A 21,988-nucleotide genomic window follows, 5' to 3' on the forward strand; every position below is an offset into this window, starting at 1 on the left:
ATTTTAATTGCCTTTTAATTTTACCATTGCTTTATTTTAATTGCCTTTTAACTTTACCATTGCTTTATTTTAATTGTCTTTTATTTTTACCAATCGTTTACCATTTCATTTATTTCACAAAGGTATGCATGAATATCAAATAGCAGTAGCAGTATGTGCAAATAAGAGAAATTGAATTCATTCAAATCAGTATATCTTACAATGACATCATTCACCTGCATATATATCATATTTACATTATATTTGCTGAAACCAATTACAAATTGTCATTATAAAACTTCAAAGATAATTAGTAACACAAGTATCATATATGCTATAAATATTTAAAATACCAAAAATGTTGCAAGAAGTTAGCAAGTTTGATCAACCTAAAGCTCTGTCTACACTGACAAAAAAAGTGTGATGTGCCCAAATATGGTAGTGATATGCCCAAATATGGTAGTATATGCCATCCATATATGGGCACATCACGTTTTTTTGTCACATAAAGTTTGATAGTGTAGACAGAGCTTAACAATCGTAATGCGACAGTTTTTCTGACATTCTTTCTTTAAGAAAGGGTTGGCTGTAGTGTTAAAACATATATTGCTCTGCATTCGTTTCATGAGAAAGTGTCCCCTTAATAGAGGTGTCCCAGAGGAGTGGTTCTACTGTATAAATAATGCAACTACATACTAGCTGATGGCCTAATATGTCTAGTTTTCCAGTATCTGATTTTTAGAGAGTCTGGTATTGGGTACTTTTTAAGTACAGTATATGCAACTTGCTAGTCGACAGCAGCTACAACCACTGAAAGGTGTGACATAATAACTTGATCAATTTCAGATGCATAGCCATGAAATTTCCTGTTTTAACTTTTGTAGGTCAGATGCATAACGTTGCTTGATGTGCTCTGAACATGGATAATTTTATAGCTTCATGCCCTGAACAAGTAAATTATCTATTTGATCTGTTCAGTTTGATCTTTGTCTCTATTGGTGGTCTGCATAATAGACACAGGTTGATGGGCCCTGAACATGGATAATTATCTGTTCAGTTTGATCTTTGTCTCTATTGGTCGTCTGCATAATGGACACAGATTGATGGGCCCTGAACATGTAAAACAGCAGCACACATGTCCACAGTTCAGGAAAAGTATGTTAGACTAAAAATAACAAATCAAAATTATTATTATTATTATTAAAAGTTCCAATTTCAATTAAATATACAATGTACACTTTTGTTCTAAATTAAATACTGATTATTGGCTTTTCTAAAAAAAAAAATAATTCAAATTCCAAAACACTCACATTATTCTCCAAACAAACAACGCATTCAGTGTTGATATGAACTGTGACTTCCGACGGAGCGAGGGCGCCAGCAGCCGATTCAATCTCTTCCGGTGGTGCGGATGGCATAGCTGATGCTCCTTCAATTTCTTTGGTTTTCTTCTCGGAGTTCGCTTGCTCAGCTGCATAGTCATCGATAGCCAATAGGATGGCTTTACGAAGATGAGGCTCTCTTACGCCAATCTAATAATAAAGGTACATAAAGGTAGAATGTGATGTTGAGAAAGGCTACCTGTTAATCTTCACACACATAATCAAATGCATTGAGCAAGACTAGAGCCATGAACACATATAACATAAAACACACTGACTGTCTAACACTTTATACTAACCTTTGCTATAAACAGCTGGTGGATATAAAACATGTTGCCTTTTACAGAATGATTATTATGCATGCATGATCTCCTTGATTCATGAATAATTCATAAAAAATATTGCAACATTTACCAACCAGAAGTCTATTTAAATTTCAATCTCACAATCATCATGATTAAAATAATAAATGAAATAGAAGGTGACGTACTGTTTTAAGAGATTCATCGTCCATCTGCAGTAAGCTCTCAATTGAGACATGGTTCCTGGCAAACATTGGGATATATATAGTAGCAGCCGATATGTTTAAGATATTTTCCACGGCATACTCCAAGTTACTTTCCTGATAAAACAAAACAAATAAATTATATTTATGTAGTGGAGCTGTAGCTTGTGTGTTAATGTGCTTGCCTTCTGGGCCCCACAACAATTAAGATATTTACTTTTTGGGATATCCATTTAACTTACTGTTGTACTCATGATTGTATTGTTTTAATGATATAATACTGTATGTATTGTGTGACTCTGGTTTAATAAAATCAACTTACCAAGTTGATGAGTGACTGTGGCTTACGATCAAGGAGTCGTTGGAACTGAATCAACCAGTAATCTTGTTCGTCATCTTCGCGTCTTTTTTCCATTTCCTCCTACAAATAAATGTAAAATTATTTTATTTGAAAGATGGCATTTAATGTAATACTGTACAGGTTATTCATATGTAAATTGTAATTACATTTCCCAAACTGTCAATGTAACAACATACTTTAAAAGATGATTTTTTAACAATTTTATGATCAAAAATAATATTTATATATATTTTTACGAGTAAGAGATAACTAGATTGTCTATTTACAGTGCTCGATACCATTGGTAGAGCTAGATATATATCAAAAATTAAAATTGGTTATTTCATAGTGCTTTATTACACGGCAAATTTGTTTCATATGCTAGCAGGGCTAACGCACTCATCAGTGATAAGTATAAACATAATGTTTGTCTTTTAATAAAGTACTATGAGGTATTACAAGTTTTATTTTTGATATACACATATTTATTTGTATGTATTCAATTTATATATTTGCATATTCCTTCATGATTTAACTACTGTATCTATGTATTTGTTAGCATATATTCATGGTACGTACTAATCTCTTCTTAAGTTCAAACTCTCTGTTCTCTCTTTCCAGCATCAGTTGTTTCAATAAGCATGTCAAATCTAGCCTCTTCTGCTCCAGGACTGCCTGCTCAGTGTCTGCCCTGGCGGCTGCCTTTTGCATCTCAAACATTGTTAAGTCAGCTAGCTGCTGCTCAATTAACCCAATCTAAAGTGGAAACAAAGCATTAAGTACACACTTAGTGTAATCGCTTAAGAATCTTAATATCATCCTTCAATCCTTATCTATGGAAGCAATAAAGGTGTGCTTCAATAATGCCTTACACCTTATTTTCTCTGCAGTAGATATATGCAACAAATAACATCAGAAGCTAAAATTAAAAAAAAAAATTTGCAAGTAAAGCTCTGTCTACACTATCAAACTTTATGTGACAACAAAATGTGATGTGCCCATATGGACACGATGATGTCATATCACTACCCTATTTGGGCACATCACACTTTTTTGTCACATAAACTTTGATAGTGTAGACAGAGCTTAAGTCAAGATTAAGTGGATATTGTCTTACCTCTCCAGTAAGTCTCTTGTGCCTGGCATCTCTTCCAACCATCAGGGTCTCAAAGGCCTCTCTCTGGAAGGCTTCTTCCTTCATAAGTTCTTGTACAATACTTTGTTGGTTAACTTGTTTGGCATTTAACATGTGACCAAGTCTTTCAAACGCATCATTTTCACTGAATAAAAAAAGTAATGTTTTATAATATAATATATAAAACAATCATTTAATATCTTTAAAATCCAGTTTGTAGATATTTATTGACTTAAGTGAAATACTAATAGTATTTAAGGCAAACATCTCACTGAAGTGCGATAACTGAACTCTAAAACTTTTACTTTGACTGAGCCTTCCTCATAATATCTTCTTTATTTCTTTCATAAGCCATTCATAACTTACCTTGACTGAGCCTTCCTCATAATGTCTTCTTTATTTCTTTCATAAGCCATTCGTAACCTTTCAATAGTAAAGCTTTCGTTCAGAATAAGATTCATGCCGTCCATGATCTCCTGTTTACGGAGGCTAGCATGTTCCTCTGTTGCGACCTTGAAGATTTCTTCCAATTCCATTCTACAAATAACAATTCACAAATGTTCACAAAAAGTATCATAATTAACTATTGTAGCTATTGAGAAGTGGCTATGTAAGAGACGGGTACATATCAGTGGTGTTTAACAAATTGATTAATTTATTTACACAAAGCAAAATTCAATATAACAAAATATGTACAGCAAATAGTTTATGCATTGTATCTGGAGAAATCTAATAAGCTCAGAGAGGTTTATAACATGTTCCACCAGGAAAAAAAGTTGTAAAAATGCAGATCAATGGACAGAGACAAACAGAGGTTACAGACGGTACATACACTAAGCAAGAGACAAAGTATGGACAAGACAAACAAACAAACAAGGGTAAAAGAGGAGATTGAAATTGGTCAAATTAGTTGAAATATTATAAGATAAAGGTAGTAACTAGTCATAAATACAAATGGTTATTAGTTATGAATTTGTAATGTGCAAAAAACAAAAATGCTGTAAAAATGAGATCAAGGAGAAGTGAGAAAGTGAAAGTTCATGTCAGCAACTAAAGGATGTATTGTCGCTAACCGGGGTTCGAACTAATGATCTGAGGTTAGCGCTTGAGTGTTCTATTCATTCCATGTGTTTCCCAAAGTATGCTTAAGAATGTCCTGACATCTCAGTTATTATGCAATGCTGGAGGACATATAAACAAATAAATGAACCCTACACTCACCGTTCTTTTTCCAATTGTTCAATAAGTGCCTCTTGTTTACGAGCTCTGGAAAATAATATATTTTCATCACTAATTTTTAAAGCATTCAATAACTAAAAATTGTCACAATACAAATATTATGTTTATCTTTTTGTGTTTCTTTATTCACATGCAAATGAGTATAAAGTATGTTGTTACTATATTTATGCGTGTAATACAATAATCTGGAATAGCAATTCAATTAATAATTAATCTGTTAACTAAAAAGAATATAAATTACTCACTTTTCATTTATTTCTAACAGCTGCTTCAAAAGATGATCAGATTGATGTTCAACTAAATAAAAAAAACAATTTTTTTTACTATTACTAATTAGAAAATTATTGTTACTTAAATCCACGCTCCCTCGTAAAAGGAATATAAATTTTGTTTAAAACCATGCCACTACCAAAGTCACATTATTATATCACCAACTTATTTTTAAAATGTTCTAGCCTAGGCAGGTCAGTCAGTGACCTTGGCATTACGTTTGAGTGAATACTCACCATCTGAAAGTGTTGCAACCATTTTCTTTCTGTTCACATCACTCACTGTTTGTAGTTTAGCTATTCCACTATCAAGCTGTTGCTGATCCTAATTTTCAAAATAAAAAATAAAAAATGATTTATACTCTGTCACAAGTGATATACTGTACCACATTCACACTTGCTAGAAAAATCTGGAGTTTGCACACAGCGAGGAAAACACCATACACAACATGGGTGTGGATGCCTGGTGTGTGACTTTTGATAGGGGTACTAGAGTATGATAGCTTATGTCAACATTATCTTGGGAATATAAGGATAACAGATGTCTCAAATTGAGTTAATAAAGACAAATTCTTACAATGATTAAACCTATTATGGCACCAGGGTCTAGTGGTTAGGGCACTTCTTATGAAGAAGTCATGGGTTCAACTCAATTTCTGAAAATCAATGTTCCTACATAGTACATTACTACACTTTATTAATTTATAAATATGTAATTCTTCTGACCCTAGCTAGGTCCATGACAAGCCGTTGTCTCTGGTGATTGTTCTTTATCATCAGCTTGGCCGTTTCCTCATCGTACTTGTGCATTTCTTTTTCCACCGTCAAATGTTCCAAACGTTTTTGTTCCTGAAAAAATTCAGATTCATATATCAAACAAACCGACCTCTATTATTGACCTTCGACCTCTTCATGACTTAATATTTGTAAGTCGTGGGTCGCAAATCAAAAGTTTTGAATTTATACTCAGTAATAATAAAGCTGTAAGTTGAACGTTGGTTGTTGATAAAATGAGGTGGGCGAGGTGTTAACACTCAAGCAGAAGGTTTTGGGATCTGACACTACATGCATAACACTGCAAAATCAACACGTATTACATATGGAATCATAATAGATAATACTATTGTAATAAAGCTGTGAGGAAACCTGAGAATGTTAAATCTTTTGTTTGTTCATTCCATGACTATTCTCCAGACTAGGCCTTGCTTAATATACATATTTATTCTCAAAATTTCTTAAGTTCTGTCTACACTATAAAACTTTATGTGAATGTGCCCATATATGGACATGATGACATCATATCACTACCATATGTGGGTATATCACTACCATATTTGGGCACATCATACTTTTTTGTCAGATAGTGTAGACAGAGCTTTAAAGCAAGTACAGTAACAAGTGTGTGCTGTTGTAGTTATCTATTACAGGTATCACATACATTTATTTAAAAAAGAAACAACTAAAAACTTTAACTTACTATAGTTAGTCAATTACTAATAATCAATATTTGGATAAAATCATAACTAAGAAAAAATATAATATTTAATAGAACACTATTCACACTTACACCTTAAGCTCTGTCTACAATATCAAACTTTATGTAACAAAACAATGTGATGTGCCCAAATATGGTAGTGATGTGCCTAAATATTTTAGTGATATGACATCATCATGTCTATATATGGGCACATCACATTTTTTTAACCATAACGTTTGATAGTGTAGACAGGGGTTTACAAAAACAAGAACAATCAGGATAGGATACACTTTGGATCATGCAATGTATTTTGGAATGGTCGCCAAGCAACATACATACATCACCCTTGACAACATGCATTCTACTATTTAACCAACCTCCTTGTCATTCACCATAGCAATGAAACAACCAATCAAATTTCATAGAAAGATAAGACACAAGAATCAAGTCAGAAAGAGAGAAAAAGTAACAAAATAAACTGATAGAAATAAAGTGTTTTGCCTCTTGTTTAAAATAATAATATAAGATAAGGAGTGCTAAAGGAAGAGGGTTTTGTTTCTGTTGACCAGGTTAGTGGTCAACAAGGGGACTCATTGTGCTGCAGTTGTCATGCCTCAGCCTGGCTGGTGCTAAGGATATACAATTTTAAAACTGGCAACCAGCTATCTACAATATGGCATCCAACTTTTGTATTATTGAAATGGGCTAAATAGTCGAAATTTAAAACATCAATTTACCTTAATCTTCTCGTACTGCATAATCGAGTTCTCGAGGGCAGCATCTTCCTGTTCTATCGCCCTTAGAGAATGCGCTTGATGATTGCCTGCTGTGAATACTGGAGGATCAAGAATATTTAGAAGATGTTGGCTCGGAGGGCTATAATCTGTTCCACATTCTGCAAAGAAATAACACACCCATAATCAAATTATAAAGTAGTTAAGAACAGAATGACTAAAGCTATGTTTATATTATCAAACTTCTTTGACAAAAAAAGTGTGATGTGCCAAAAGATGGTAGTGATATGATCAAATATGGTAGTGATATGACATCATAATGTCCATATAAGCACATTATATTTTTTTGTCTCATAAAGCTTCTTTTTTTTTTTGCAATTGAATTGAATTGAATTGAATTGAATTGAAGAAGGACTTATGTTGGGCAAGCCTGAAACATAATATAAAGCTTGATAGTGTAGACAGAGCTTAAGGTTGAATGAGCATTGCAAACAAATAATTCTAGTTGCATTTTTTCAGAGCGTCTGCTTAAGCTTAAGATTGATCTGATTGGAACCAAAATATAGATGCAAGATGGTTCCATTTTATTTATCTTTCACCTAATAATAATGGCAAATCTTAGTTGTACAGTAGTAGACTCTCATGACATAGACTGTACAAAATGATAAATAGATGTTTGCCAAGAACTTCAGACAGATTTGAAGTTGTGTGAAGTGATGAGGGTTGAAGATTAACGTTTATTACCTGCACACAGATATCGCATAATGGCTTCAGTTCCGCCTGAACAAACACTAGAGGGAGGCACTTTGAACTGATCAGCATCTAACGATAAAGTCTATAGGAAAATAAATCTTTTTGTTAAGCCATTACATTGCTGTACAAATTATAGGATATGAATGACCTCACAAGTCTTTAGATAGACAGTTCCCTCAGCCTGGTATTTAAGAGAGATTACTTAAATATCAGGAAATCTCTACCTCCAGTTATCTGTCATCCAAATCTCTTCAAATTAGTTTGGATATACAAACAAAATCATATTTATAGTGTATATAGATATATTCTCTACTGCCTACAAGACCTTTTAATTGAAGGTGCAAAATGGGTCCCAAATTGGATACCTCTAGTCACCTTATACAAGTTGGACTAGAGATACTATGTTCAATAGAACATAAACCCAGTCAGAGGAATACCATTAAAATAATAATAGTTTCATAAGGGTCAAAAACATTATATTTACGATACTCTTTAACATGATGTGTACTATTAAATAGTGTATGGTAATTTCTGCTTTTATTTATAAGGCGCACGTATATTTAATGATCATTACTAACCTCTAGTGTCCGGACATAACACAGCTCTAAGGGCAGCTTGTTGAGCTTAGGGTTGCCCACGACATCCAACATTCTCAATGATTTCATCTCACGTACTGAACCAGGCAGACCTTGCAGCTGATTACCTATAGACGTAAATAAATTACACAAATTCAAACGAAATAATATTTATTTATTCTTTATACTGGGTAGCTTCTTCAGTCAAAGACTGTTCTCCCAGAGGGCCCAGTTATGATCAGTGGCTGTGTGTGACAGTGGCTATGTGTGTGTACTACTACTACCCCGGGGTAACCCCCTACTTGTCTCAAAGATGTACTAGGTTCTTTAAAGTGCACATGAGCTAGATGTGTACACTGGACCTACAGTTTATAGTCCTTATCCAAGAAGACTTGTCTACTACCAGAATCATGGAGCGAGTGAGCTTGAACCCTTGCCGATGGCTACATAGTTACTGTCTTAACTGCTCAGCCACTCACTTGCCTATATAATATTATGATTTAATTACTACTGTTTATTTTTTTGTGTTAATTGTTTGCATTATTATGTCACTGTTGTCACATCAGTTGCACAGCCAATTCTATTTTATATAAATAATGAGAAAAAAAAAACCTTTTAAGTTGAGTGTCTGTAGTGATTTCAGTTTTCCAATCTCTTTTGGCAAAAATTTCATTTTATTATCTTGTAAATTTAACACCTGTAAGCAGATTAGCTGAGTGATGTCATCAGGCAATTCTCGAATATCATTGCTATGCAAATCAATCACCTGGAAAATAGTTATTTAAAATTATTTATTATTACATTGTATAACTTCTGACATGAACTAATAATCATTTTGTCACATCTGTTTAAGGTTCAACATAGTTAAGTCAATATAGTTATTATTAATGGAATCTTAGCTTGGATGGTTCCATTATTGTTTTAGGGACAATATCATCCAAAAACATTGGTCATAGATAGTTTATCCAGGTAAGTGTTCATGATTTACATACCCTTAAATTGCAAAGGTCTTTCATTTGTCCACCTCCTTTCAATGTCATCAAATTATTGTTATGTAACAACAAGCCCTAAACATTGTAAAATAGAAGAGAAAATGAAAAGGAGTTTTGGATGGAGTAAGAAATAGATATGAGAGTAAATGGTCAAGTCTTTAAGACAGTGGAAAGAGCCATAACATCAGCAAAGATTTGAGGCTCACTCGCTCCATGGTTCTGGTAATGTTCGATTTATTATTATGGTAGAACGTGGTGGTAGAACAAGTCTGATAAGGACTATATAGGTCCAGTGTACACATCTAGCCTATGTGCACCTAATACATCTTTCGAGACGAGTACTAGGGGGTTCCCCGGTGTAGTAGAGTACACACACAGCCACTATCACACACAGCCACTATCACTCACAACCACTATCACACACAGATCATAAACTGGGCCCTCTGTTCATAATAAAGAAATAATAACAAACAAAAAACATGATGTTGATATACAGAAATTGGTTTTACCTCCTTCCTAAGCACATTGCAGAGTGAGTACACACCAGGAGGCACCTGTAGGTATACAATACAAATACATTTACAATATCCTGATTTAAAATTGAAGTTATAAGTAGATATGTTTCACTTTTTGTAACTCACGCAACATTGACAATTTAAATATAAACTTTTAAATCTATCTTACCTCTGTCATCTCACAATCCGACAGGTCAAAGGTTGGCTCAGGACTCTCTCGTGCCTAAAAAAAAAACAGAACTACAATTTACAATATTTCCAATTCTAAACCAATATAACCGCACTAAAAAAGTTCTGGTCTGATCACCCGTTAAAATACAGCCCATCAAAGAAGAATATGTTCTGGTCAAGTGAGGCACAGAATAAATAAATGCTTTAAGCCTTGAAATCAAGGTAGAGTCAGGTAGGTAGATCCAATTAATATCATAATTAAATATTGTAAAACATGGAAGACTGTAATTTCTCTAAAAATGAACAGAAGAAAATAAATCTTACCAAATACATTTTATGTTCCATTTTCTTCTTTCCCTCATGGCTTTGTTTTTTCCTTAAAAATGGCATAATAATCTTGTTTTGACAAAAGCCTTCAATATAAAAACATATTACTCACATTAATGATTAATTGAATTCCCACACTGTATCACAAAAATGTGTCCTTAAAACCTCTTGTGAATAAAAATTAACTTTTCTATTTTTGGCAAACCTCTATGGATAGTAGTAAGTTGGTCTATGCATGACCCATAAAAAAGAGAATTTACAATCATATGCCATGGAACCATCTCCGTGCTACTTATAATATATTTTAATACTTTGCTGGATGATGACCGACCGGTTTGAGAGCCAACACCCCCCCCCCCCCCACAAAAAAAAAAGAATTGTAATTTTTTTTTTGTAATTATCAAATCTTTGAAACTTGGGTTGGATCACGTCTGATCTTTCTTTATCGCCTTATTATATTAATTAATGGAAGGCCTATCAGACTATATTCTAGACCTCACAACACCACCTAGGCTAGGCCTAGGCAGATTATGCCTACCACGCACCGAACAACGGGAAGCACGTGACCGTCAGGCACAATCGGACCCTAGGGCCTAGCCTAGACTAGAAGGAGAAACTGCAGTAGCGCCGGCCTAGTAGGCTAGGCTAGGCCTACTACTACTAGCCCAGGCCTCTTTTTGTTTGGCCTAAGCTATTATTATTAGGCAAAGCCTAGAGTTAAGTCGGCGTAAACATAGTTTATGCTAGACTTAATGGAGATCCAGACTTAATTATACAGACGACTATATCTATGATCACAAATGATTGTAAAAAACATTAACATTTTACCAGACGATTTCTGTCGACGAATATTGAAGACTTGCCTTTTTATTTTTCTCTGGTTGTTGTTTTTATCATCCTAAACACGCCCTCTATAGTTTGAAGAAGGTACTAAAAATAACTATTATGTAATAAGTCATGGAGTTATTAGTCACTAGAGTCACTGGCCTACACCAAGTTACATTTCTCAATCTTCAATTAAAAAATTAAAAACAAATATATCGATATATTTTTATAATTAACTTTATATATGATGGTGATCAACAAACATTATTTGTGGAACTGTGAGAATATATTACTAAATCTATAGAACTAATATAGTGTAAACATTATTTTTTTTTAATGAAATATAGGTCTTTGATTATAATCAATAACTGTAATTATAATTGTTATGGCAAATTTAAATCGATTTTTTTTCTTTAATACAGTGGAAAAATGAAATCTACTATGATATGATGTTTTAATACTGTTTTTCATACATTTCTTCTTTCTTCTTCATATATGAACATAGTAATCTCTAGTTCTCACTTATATTCAACACAAGAAAATAAACAACAATCTTATTAGTGCAAAGTAATCTTTTATTCATTTCATAAATACTATGAAATATTTCAATAAGCAAAAAATAATTATCGTTTGCAAACAAAATCTAATCATCATAAATTAACACAGAAATATGAATTCATTAAATGCAGCAACATAAATATAACATTATGTATTTATTTAAACAGAAGCTTTGGGGTTTTATGTAGCCATTCATTGTACAATAATTACAATATAGCGTTTCTTTTTTACAATAAACACATTATTTAAAAATAAGCAAATAATAGGAATCAAGAATTTTAAAATGCAGCAACATAAATATAAAAAATATTACTTATTTAAATGGGGGAGTGTATTTTTATGTAATTTTAATCATTTTTAATTCAAAACAGTGATTTGCAGTTTGTGACGATTTCAGACGGGTTTTCTAATTCATTAAAAGCAACAAAATAAAGCGCAAAATAAACAATTTACACTAATAAGCAATATTTAAATGCTAAATATATTTGAAGAATGATTCAAAATTCGCGGAAGCATGGAGATACTTGAATTTAAATTGATCTTCCCTCCAGTCTGTTTCCTGTAAAGAATAAAAAAGAAATCATCAATATTACGAATTAAAAGACGTTTACTATATCATTTCAATATAAAATTTATTGACAAAAAGAGAGATCAACGTTTCGGTACCATCATAGAACCATTTTCAAGATCAAGTGAATACAAAACAATAATAAAGTTGGTGACAGGAAATGTTAGTGAGGGCTAATTAAGTAATTAGCTCCTCCTATTGAGTTAGATAAACAATTTAGCTTTGATGGAAAATGGCTCTATGATGGTACTGAAACGTCGATCTCTCTTTTTGTCAATAAATTTTATTTTGAAATCATCACTATTTAATTGTTAAATATTTTTAAAATAGCAAAAAGACTAACAAACTTACTATAAAGGGCAGGAGTTGGTCTTAGCACCAGGTGAGTAAACCAGTTTATTTTTACTTTGCAAAAATTGACTCATATAGGCCAGTTATTGAGAATGTTTTATTTTTATTTAAATGCCCAATAAAAACCTATCATAGATTTTATTATTTTATTATCACCAAGCTACAGTGCCATGACCAATCAGACATAGTAAACCACGTACCCCAGAGGTTGTAATCAGTCTCTTTGGTTGTTCCTCTGTTCCTCTGATACGTCTTAGCATCAGATTTCCAATAACTGTCTTTTGTCCATTCCAGCGTGTATGTCACATCTTCACATGGCACACATTCACAGTTGACAGCCACATCGACATACTTAGTATAACCCTCTCCATCTTCGCAGGTGAACTCTGCCGGTTTCTTGATGTGTTTGGTTGGACGGCTGTCAACACAATAAAAAACATAATATAAATACTAAACAAAGAACTTAGAGCGAATGAATGTAATAATTAATTAATTAAGCATTCATCCAAAATTCATTTCAGTTATCTACCTATTTAGGAGTTTGACTAAAGTTGCGATTGGTGATCAAAAGGTTAATAATAATTTGGAAAAATTTAACAAATTAAATATACCTGCACATTTCCGCGGTTACTGCTTTCTTAACACCAGAACGTCCAACAGAGAGGACTTTAGCTGGTGGGGCACCAACACATATTAAATCTTTGATGACAGCATTACAGGCTCCTTGACGCTCGACGATGACGCTGGAGTACGTCTCACCGTAACACTTGTGTGCATCTTCTTTCCACCAATCCACTAAATACAAGAAAAACACAATATTCTTCTAAGAATTTTTTACTGGAGGATCTGATAAGTGGTCAAACATATAAGACTTTGATGCTCCAGTTAAAGAACATTCAGGAATCTACAGAATGGATAAACTATTTATATAATTTACTGTACTTCTAAACATAGTCTCTTAGGGAGTGGAGTAGAGTTGCGAGTTACAACCCTGACACTGGGTGTGATTGAACCCGGAATCTTTGGATTGGACTGCAAGCACGTGAACCACCAACTCAACTACAATTTTCTTATTAAATTAATTATTGTAACTATACATACAGTTAGATGGCTTGATTATGGCTTCCATGGAACGGAGCAGGTTCTGACCGATGTACACTTCATAGATCTGGTCCAAGATATCGATTGGTTTCACTTCAGTGGTGGCTACATCAAACACGCTGTTCACCCCAAATATGGTAAACTGATCTTCATGTTGTTGCTCACGGTGCTGGACAACACCAAAGGCCTTTTGAGCCTCCAGTAAAGCTTTGGTTACTTCCCATCTCCATGTGCCTGTAAATAAAATACTCATTTAATTTTACCATTCTGCTTATCAATAGGTCGGTCTACATAAAAGATTTCTTTGGGTTTCTGAGCATATTTAATTATTTTTTTTAATTTTTTATTTAATTAAACTTTGTTTAATGAGGGTGACTCAAAACAGCCGAGGCTGACATGCATGAGGCCCTCAACACTTAAAAAACGATATAAATACGTAGATCACCTATTAACGGGACAACTTCAGGACCAACGATGCAAGAAAACGGCAAAGGTCTACATAAACATTTTTGTGGGTTTCAAGACATAGCATTACAGTATATAACCTATCAACAGGACACCTTCGGGACCAATTAAAGTGCTCCCTTAATATCCCTTGAATAGAGGTTGACCGTTGTGTTAAACTACACCATGTTCTTATAACAGGAGTTTCCTTTGAATAGGAGTGTACCAAAACAGGTGTTATACTGACTGTATAGTTATATTGACTGATGAGTTCAAGGAATTAAAGAGGAACCTACCAGTTCTTTCCTGACCAGTCACAACAGCAGGATAAGGAACTCTGCCAAAGTTACATTGCTCAACAACGCTGACATCCTTCTCGTACAACCTAATCGCACCAGTTGGGCAAACAAGAATGTATTCTTCTGGTCGTTTAGAACTATCAGCGTTCAGTAGCTTCTGGAATTCTTGAGCTTCAAAGAAAGAGATGTCACCACCTTTCTCTTCCAGACAAGCAAGAGCACCAGCGTAATCGTAGTATGGTTCAGCAGTTGTCTCTTGGCATTTTTTGTCTCCATATCCAATGCAGCTACTGCACATATCTTTCTGGTAGGACTAAGGAAATGACATGAATATGTTTAATTAGCCATTGAGGAAATACTGAAAGAGAACAGTTGCCACAACCTTTTAAGATCTCAAGGGTTTTTACTCACAACAACCAGTTGACAGCATATTGTAGGTGATCTTGTCCCGTCCAAGGTATTTTATTACACCAAAAATTTATGGAACTATATCCATTGTGAGCTAGACTATTTCACAGTGTCCAGTTTAGATAGTGTATTACTTTTGGTTAAATCTATCTTATATCCTCATCCTAAGACGTGTATTTTTGTTAGGCGCTCTGTTCTTGGTAGGGCGCCATATAAAAGCTTAATATATTAATAATTGCACAACTAACAACATCTTTGATTTATTATAATTATATTATTACAATTATAATCATAATATAGTTTATTCTTTTATTCAAAAACAAATGTTACAATATTTTTCAGTTACCTGCATGGTGTTAATAAAGTCAGCATAGCCTGAAGACAGCCAGATTGGGTTGTTATAGCGATTGAATTCACGTTTACGTATTTCAGCATCTTCAAATATTTCACTGGCAAAACCGACCATGCTTGGGAAGTATATCTGGAGGTAACTCTAGTAAATAAATATAAATTTATTTTATATATATATTGCTATGCTAGGATTACATTGAATAGACAAAATGACAATATGATTTAGGAAATATCATATGAATAAAGCTGAACATTGACATTGAAGCTGAAAGAACCAGAGGTGACAGGCTAAAATAAGATGCTGTTTTACACACATCATGCTTAATCAAAAATTTAAAAAGAAATAAGCACAAGCTTAGGGAAAAATGAAGCAGAAACACCAGCAAAAAGGAAAGTAGAACACAAGCAAAAGAATAAAAAAGGCAGAAAGAAGATAAGTAAAAACAGGCAAGAAAAAAGGGGAGTGAAACACAAGCAAAGAAAGAAAAAAAGCAGAAAGAAGGTAAGTAAAAACAGGCAAGGAAAAAGGAGAGTAGAACACAAGCAAAGGAAGAAAAAAAAGCAGAAAGAAAGACAACTATTTTACCTGAACAGCTGGATGGCTGAGCCAATCCTCATCATCTGTGCGGATGTCTTGTAGAGTTGGAATGTTGTGAAGTAATTGCATGATCTCTCCTAATTTTTCCATTCTCTCTGTGCGTGTTTGAAGCGCATATGACAATATCTTCCTCCTTATTTGCTTGTCGCTTCTGAAATGAATGAGAGTGTATTATTATTCTCAATTTAACAAATTTCCAAGGATAGCCATAAGCAAATGAATACACTGTCCACCACAAAGGTGCCAACCCTGTACACAAACAAAGTCTTTGATTGTGGAGTTATTTTTTATCATGAGAAAAATATATTGACCGCTAAATTCTTTAAATGAATAATATGATTCTACTCACTCTTTTCTCTTGGAATTAAACATGTTGATTGGAGGATCGTCCAATTCTGGTGACTAAAACAAGAACATTATAATGATTATATACAAATAATATTCACTCTCCAGTTGAAAATAGATGTGAAACATTATTTTTTATACCTATTAAAAATACTAGAACACCATAAATGAGTTTGCTTAATTGCGCACTTCCCCAGCAGAATTAGTTGAAGACACCTACCATGAGACCATCTGGGTAATTGAGGATATCTTCCAACATGTCCCAATCAATGTCCTCATGTTGACCGTGTTCAACTCTTGAAATTCCTACTTCTTCATCAACTAACTCCAGCAATGATTTCAGAGTGCTGTTGTATAAGAACAAGTACAGTACAAATATAATCAACCATTTTTTGCAAGCCATATCTATTTCATTGCCATTGCCAAAGAAGGCTGTTTAATCATCACAAGCTAGGCAAGCCTTATGTACCGTTACTTCCGCTGCTAAAGTGGGGAGGGCCTTTTAAATACTCTAACCCTCCTGACTACAGACATGATGTTCAACTAATTGATGACTTTAGATGCTTATTCTTACGCTGGAGTATATTTGTTCCAGTTGTAATAATTCCAGGTAGCTGGTGAGTTCCAAATGAACCAATCAAAACCAGTAAAGTTGTAGAAGTTTAGGCTCCTGAATCCCCAGTTAATTTCATGTCCCATAAGCAAGTCAGCGTCCATTCTCCATATTGCCGGGTCAGATCCTTGTAAAAAAAAAACCAAAATGATCTTAAAGCCTGTTCCGACTATACAAAGTTATGGTTTAGTATTGTACGAGACAAATAAAGCTCTGTCTACACTATAAACTCTTTATGTGACAAAAAAATGTCATCACACTTTTTGTTAATAGTTTGATAATGTAGACAGAGCTTAACTCTATGAATTAAAAAAGATCACAAACAAATATAAAAAAATAAATAGTTTCAAATATATTTTTTCTTTTACCTGGAAGGCAAGAACGGCCAAAGTATCTTTTGACGGACTCGAAAATTGAACCGATACGTGGAACAGTTCCATTGGCCAAGAGCCAGCCAATAGGATGGTGGAAGGATGACAACTGAAATATAAAACAAAAACTCCATATAAAAACAAGACTATTTGTGAGCCTTAGGCTCTGTCTACGCTATCAAACTTGAATACCATTTGCGCACATCACACTTCTTTTTGGGTCAAATTAGTTTGATAGTGTAAACGGAGCTTTACACATCAAATAAAAATGTTAAATTAAAGCTCAGGTACAGGCATGAATTTTAAATATAATATTTGGTCAATTGTACATAAATCAAATATTTGTAACAGAAATCAAGACGAAAAAACATGAATTTCCCTTAATATGGTCAAATACAAAATATGGCAAAATTCTTCCATAAAAACCAGGAAGACTTTTTTCAGTAGTTAGGTAGTTAACCTAATGTAATAACATGTCTGGTGACTCCCTAGAAGGTGAAAAAAGATGGTGGATATACGGTGGATAATTTTTGCTATAGCATGAAAATAAAAATCTGAAGTTGAACTAGATTTGAACTCGTCACTACGGACGAGTTAGGTTATCCGCAGCCCAAAAGCCAAGTGCACGTCATACGTTAGAATATTGCACACAGAAAAAGATTATTATGACTACTATACTATACTATAGGTCCCTGGACCTATTTGTTTATCACAAATATCCAATCAGTACTTAGTCTTATTTGGCCTGCTACATTATAGCAGTAGGTAGGAAATAAATGATTTGGGCTATACCAAATGCCGTTACAGTATATACAGTATAATCTTTATACGTACTATATACAGTTCAGAATAGGTGAAAATAAGTGACCAAAGTTATTGACGCTTTTGAACATGATGACGTCATCACAAATTTAAAAATGGTAAATCATGCGAAAGATAATTGATTGACCTAGACATTATATAAAAATAGGAGGAAATAGAATACGGATAAGTAGAGATGAGCTCTACTAAATGTGATGCGCTATGACAAAAGAGACAAAAATCCTATATTTTATATTCGAGTGGCCATACGATGACGTCACAATGTCCGGTTAGCCATATTCATGCATGATTCGATATCTACAACTCATCTACTTCCAGAATATGTAATTTAAAAAAAGTTCACCACGTAGTTTAGAATTTATGACTGTTTGAAAAAGGGCATAATTTTCACAAATTTTGGAACTTTTTCAACAAAAACGCGCGCAAATTGTGCAATTCTACGTTCTCGTATGACGTGATTTTAATTCGAAATTGTTTAAAAGTTGGTAAAATTACTAGAAATGGCTTGAAAAACCAAAATCTCGCAAAAAAGGAGGTTTTTTGCGCTACGTGCGCACCGCGCGCGTAAAAAATGCGCATGCGTGGGAATTTTTGACATGCTCAAAATGACATGAAACGCGTAAAAAGTTGATTAGAAATTGATTTTTCGCATTTTTAAATTTTAAACGCGCGTGCGCGCGTAACTTCGTGTGAAACATGCCATTTTTTTCCACAGTCAGTTAGCGCAAGACATAAATTAAACTTTTGTTAAGTTTCAATTAAAAATGTTATTTGGTTTTTGACCTATGTTAAATACGCGAAATTCATAAAATCGCGCGAAAATCACGTTGCGCAATTGCAAACGTCGTGAAAACCTTCGCTGCACAACTTCACGTGAATGGCGATATGTTGAGAAAGTTACGAAACGTTACGTGTGCAAGTTTTTGAGATACGCGTGACACAAAAAATGGAGTAGAAGGGTGGAAGGTAAGAAATAAATACTAGATTTGAACTCGTCACTACGGACGAGTTAGGTTATCCGCAGCGCAAAAGCCACGTGCACGTCATACGTTAGAATATTGCGCGCAGAAAAACGATTATGCCATTGTAAAAATGTTAGTGCGCTCTCTATTTTGCGTCACGTCAAAGTATATACGGTATACACTATATTCTGTATACGTACTACATACAGTGCAGAATAGGTGAAAATAAGGGACCCAAGTTATTGACGCTTTTGGACATGATGACGTCATCACAATTTAAAAAATGGTAGATTATGCGAAAGATAATTGATTGGCCTAGACAATATAACAAAATGGGAGGAAATGGAATACGGATAAGTGGAGATGCGCTCTATTAAATGTGATGAGCTATGCGAAAGAGACAAAAATCCTATATTTTATATTCGAGTGGCCATACGATGACGTCACAATGTCTGGTTAGCCATATCGATGCATGATTCGATATCTACAACTCATCAACTTCCAGAATATGCAATTTTAAAAAAGTTCACCACGTAGTTTACAATCTATGACTGTTTTAAAAAAGGCAAAATTTTGACAAATTTTTTAACTTTTTCATTAAAAACGCGCGCAAATTGTTTAATTCTACGTGCTCGTATGACGTGATTTTAAGTCGAAATTGATTGAAAATTGGTAAATTTACTAGAAAAGGCTGAAAAAACAAAAATCAAGCAAAAAAAAGATGTTTTTGCGCTACGTGCGCACGTGCGCGTAAAAATATTGCGCACGCGTGGGAATTTTTGAAATGCTCAAAATGACCTGAAACGCGTAGAAAGTTGATTAGAAATTGATTTTACGCATTCTGAAATTTTAAACGCGCGTGCGCGCGTAACTTTCTGTGAAACATGCCATTTTTAATCCATAGAAAGTTTGCACTTGATATGACTTAAATGTTCACCAAGTGTCATTACAAAATGACTTTTGGTTTTTAGTCTATGTTAAATACGCAAAATTCATAAAATCGCGCGTAGCTTACGCTGCGCGACTCTAAAGTAAAAAAACGAACTGTCCTGCACTTCTACAGATAGAGGTAAATCTTCTGACAAAGTTATACGATGTAATGTTGATCAGAATTTGAGATACACGTGACACAAAATTCTGGGAAAGAAAGAAGAATAACATAGAAAAACTAGATTTGAACTCGTCACTTCGACGAGTTCGGGTTATCCGCGCAAACGCAACATGCACATACTTTAAACTATATGAACTTCGTCAATTATTATACCATCCTATGACATGAATGAAGTATGTTTACAGTGCTGAATTGTACCTATTTTGTAGCATACAGCATATTACAGTATTTACAGAATACACTGTATGTTATATACAGTGTAGCATAGACGAAATTACGAGACCCATCTTTTAAATCCAATTATTAACACGATGACGTCATCAAATTGACATATAAAGATAACTATTTTAGAAGATAATTATCTAAATAATTACATTAATACAAATTTGAAGAATTTTGGGCACGTAAAAGTGAGATGCGCTCTCGTTTAAACGCAATGAACTTTTGCGCAAGAGATGAAAATATGACTTTTTGAATTCAACTGGCCATATAATGAAGTCACAACATCTGATTGGCAAAATATTCACATGAATTTGTATCTACAATCCAATAGCTTTCAGAAAACGTTTTAATCATGATTATCACTTTTTATTCTGACGAGTTATAACAGATTGAAATTTACTGTAAAGATGAAAATAGGTGACCCACGTTATTTACATTTTTAGACATGATGACGTCATAAAAATTAAAATATTTTTAACTCATGCGAAAGATAGTTGATTGACCTAGATAGTATTAAAATATATGAGGAAATGGAATACGTATAAGCGAGATGCGCTCTATTTAATGTAATGAGCAATAACGAAACAGTCAAAAATCCAATATTTTACATTCGTGTGGCCATACGATGACGTCATAACATCCGAGGGGTAAAGATTCTGCATGAATTCATATCTACAACTTATCTGCTTCTATATTAAATTAAAAAAATTGGGGGTAACGGTTGATCCTGAGGAGCTATAATAGATTAAAAATAGGCATAATTTTGACAATATTTTGTCACTTTTGCAACTAAAACGAGCGCAAATTGTCTAAATCAACGTGTTCATATGACGTCATTTTAATTTGAAATGATGTAAATCTTTTTTAAAATGACTAAGAAAGGCTGTGAAATCATAATTCAAGAAAAAAACACATGATTTTCATGCTCCGCGCGCACCTTACGCGTAATTTTTTTTGCGCGCGTGGGAATTTTTGACATGCTTAAAATGTCATGATCAGCGTAGAAAGTTGATTAGAAATTAATTTTGCGCATTTTAAAATTTTAAATGCGTGTGCGCGCGTAACTTCTTGTGAAACATGTCATTTTTAATCCATAGAAAGTTTGCCCTTGATATGACTTAAATTTTCACTAAGTGTCAAAACAAAATGACTTTTGGTTTATAATCTATGATCAATCATTGAAATTCATAAAATCGCGCGTAACTTACGCTGCGCGACTCTAACGTCATTAAAAATATGGAGGTGCACAACTTCAGGTAAATGTCCATATAATGACAAAGTTATACAAAAGATATATTCACAAGCAATAGGGGATATGCGACGCACAAAAATCCGGGAAAGAAAGAAGAATAACAAAGAAGAAGATGAAAAAAAAGATATTTACAATCACATGGGTTATCCGCAACTTCTAAGTTGCGGATAACCAAAAAAAAAAAAAAAAAAAAGATCCTGACAATAACAAGGGGTTATCCGCCAAGTGCGGATAACCAATAAAAATACCAGAAATGTAATTTTCAAGTTATATTACCTATATTTAGTCATCTGATAACATTTTTTACCACACCGTTTATTTTTCATAGCTTTTTAAAATGACTCTCTATTTACAAAACTTGTGTACAAAAGAATAGAGATTTTACTGTGTAATT

The 21,988-nt window shown here is 33.7% G+C and overlaps 1 protein-coding gene across 1 annotated transcript in view; it reads right to left on the minus strand.

Moving 5' to 3' along the window:
* Positions 1-955: 955 nt before the first annotated feature.
* LOC144838098 (uncharacterized) overlaps positions 956-21,988 on the minus strand; it is a 41,162-nt gene continuing 20,129 nt past the window's right edge. Inside the window, exons 26-55 of the mRNA XM_078693456.1 lie at positions 17,223-17,334; positions 16,816-16,981; positions 16,462-16,588; positions 16,246-16,298; positions 15,885-16,047; positions 15,294-15,440; positions 14,537-14,852; positions 13,797-14,030; positions 13,307-13,490; positions 12,852-13,113; positions 11,222-11,291; positions 10,391-10,479; positions 10,065-10,118; positions 9,890-9,934; positions 9,381-9,455; positions 9,001-9,154; positions 8,392-8,516; positions 7,805-7,895; positions 7,064-7,221; positions 5,576-5,698; positions 5,087-5,174; positions 4,826-4,877; positions 4,563-4,607; positions 3,708-3,878; positions 3,324-3,486; positions 2,786-2,962; positions 2,189-2,287; positions 1,852-1,983; positions 1,290-1,511; positions 956-1,144 (exon numbers count right to left, since the gene is read on the minus strand). Of these exons, the coding sequence (XP_078549582.1) occupies positions 1,025-1,144; positions 1,290-1,511; positions 1,852-1,983; positions 2,189-2,287; positions 2,786-2,962; positions 3,324-3,486; positions 3,708-3,878; positions 4,563-4,607; positions 4,826-4,877; positions 5,087-5,174; positions 5,576-5,698; positions 7,064-7,221; positions 7,805-7,895; positions 8,392-8,516; positions 9,001-9,154; positions 9,381-9,455; positions 9,890-9,934; positions 10,065-10,118; positions 10,391-10,479; positions 11,222-11,291; positions 12,852-13,113; positions 13,307-13,490; positions 13,797-14,030; positions 14,537-14,852; positions 15,294-15,440; positions 15,885-16,047; positions 16,246-16,298; positions 16,462-16,588; positions 16,816-16,981; positions 17,223-17,334 (4,017 nt within the window). The 3' untranslated portion in view covers positions 956-1,024. The remainder of the gene's footprint in view (positions 1,145-1,289; positions 1,512-1,851; positions 1,984-2,188; positions 2,288-2,785; positions 2,963-3,323; positions 3,487-3,707; positions 3,879-4,562; positions 4,608-4,825; positions 4,878-5,086; positions 5,175-5,575; positions 5,699-7,063; positions 7,222-7,804; positions 7,896-8,391; positions 8,517-9,000; positions 9,155-9,380; positions 9,456-9,889; positions 9,935-10,064; positions 10,119-10,390; positions 10,480-11,221; positions 11,292-12,851; positions 13,114-13,306; positions 13,491-13,796; positions 14,031-14,536; positions 14,853-15,293; positions 15,441-15,884; positions 16,048-16,245; positions 16,299-16,461; positions 16,589-16,815; positions 16,982-17,222; positions 17,335-21,988) is intronic.

Source organism: Antedon bifida, chromosome 3 (assembly GCF_963402885.1).
Source record: "Antedon bifida chromosome 3, ecAntBifi1.1, whole genome shotgun sequence".
NCBI lineage: Eukaryota > Metazoa > Echinodermata > Crinoidea > Comatulida > Antedonidae > Antedon > Antedon bifida.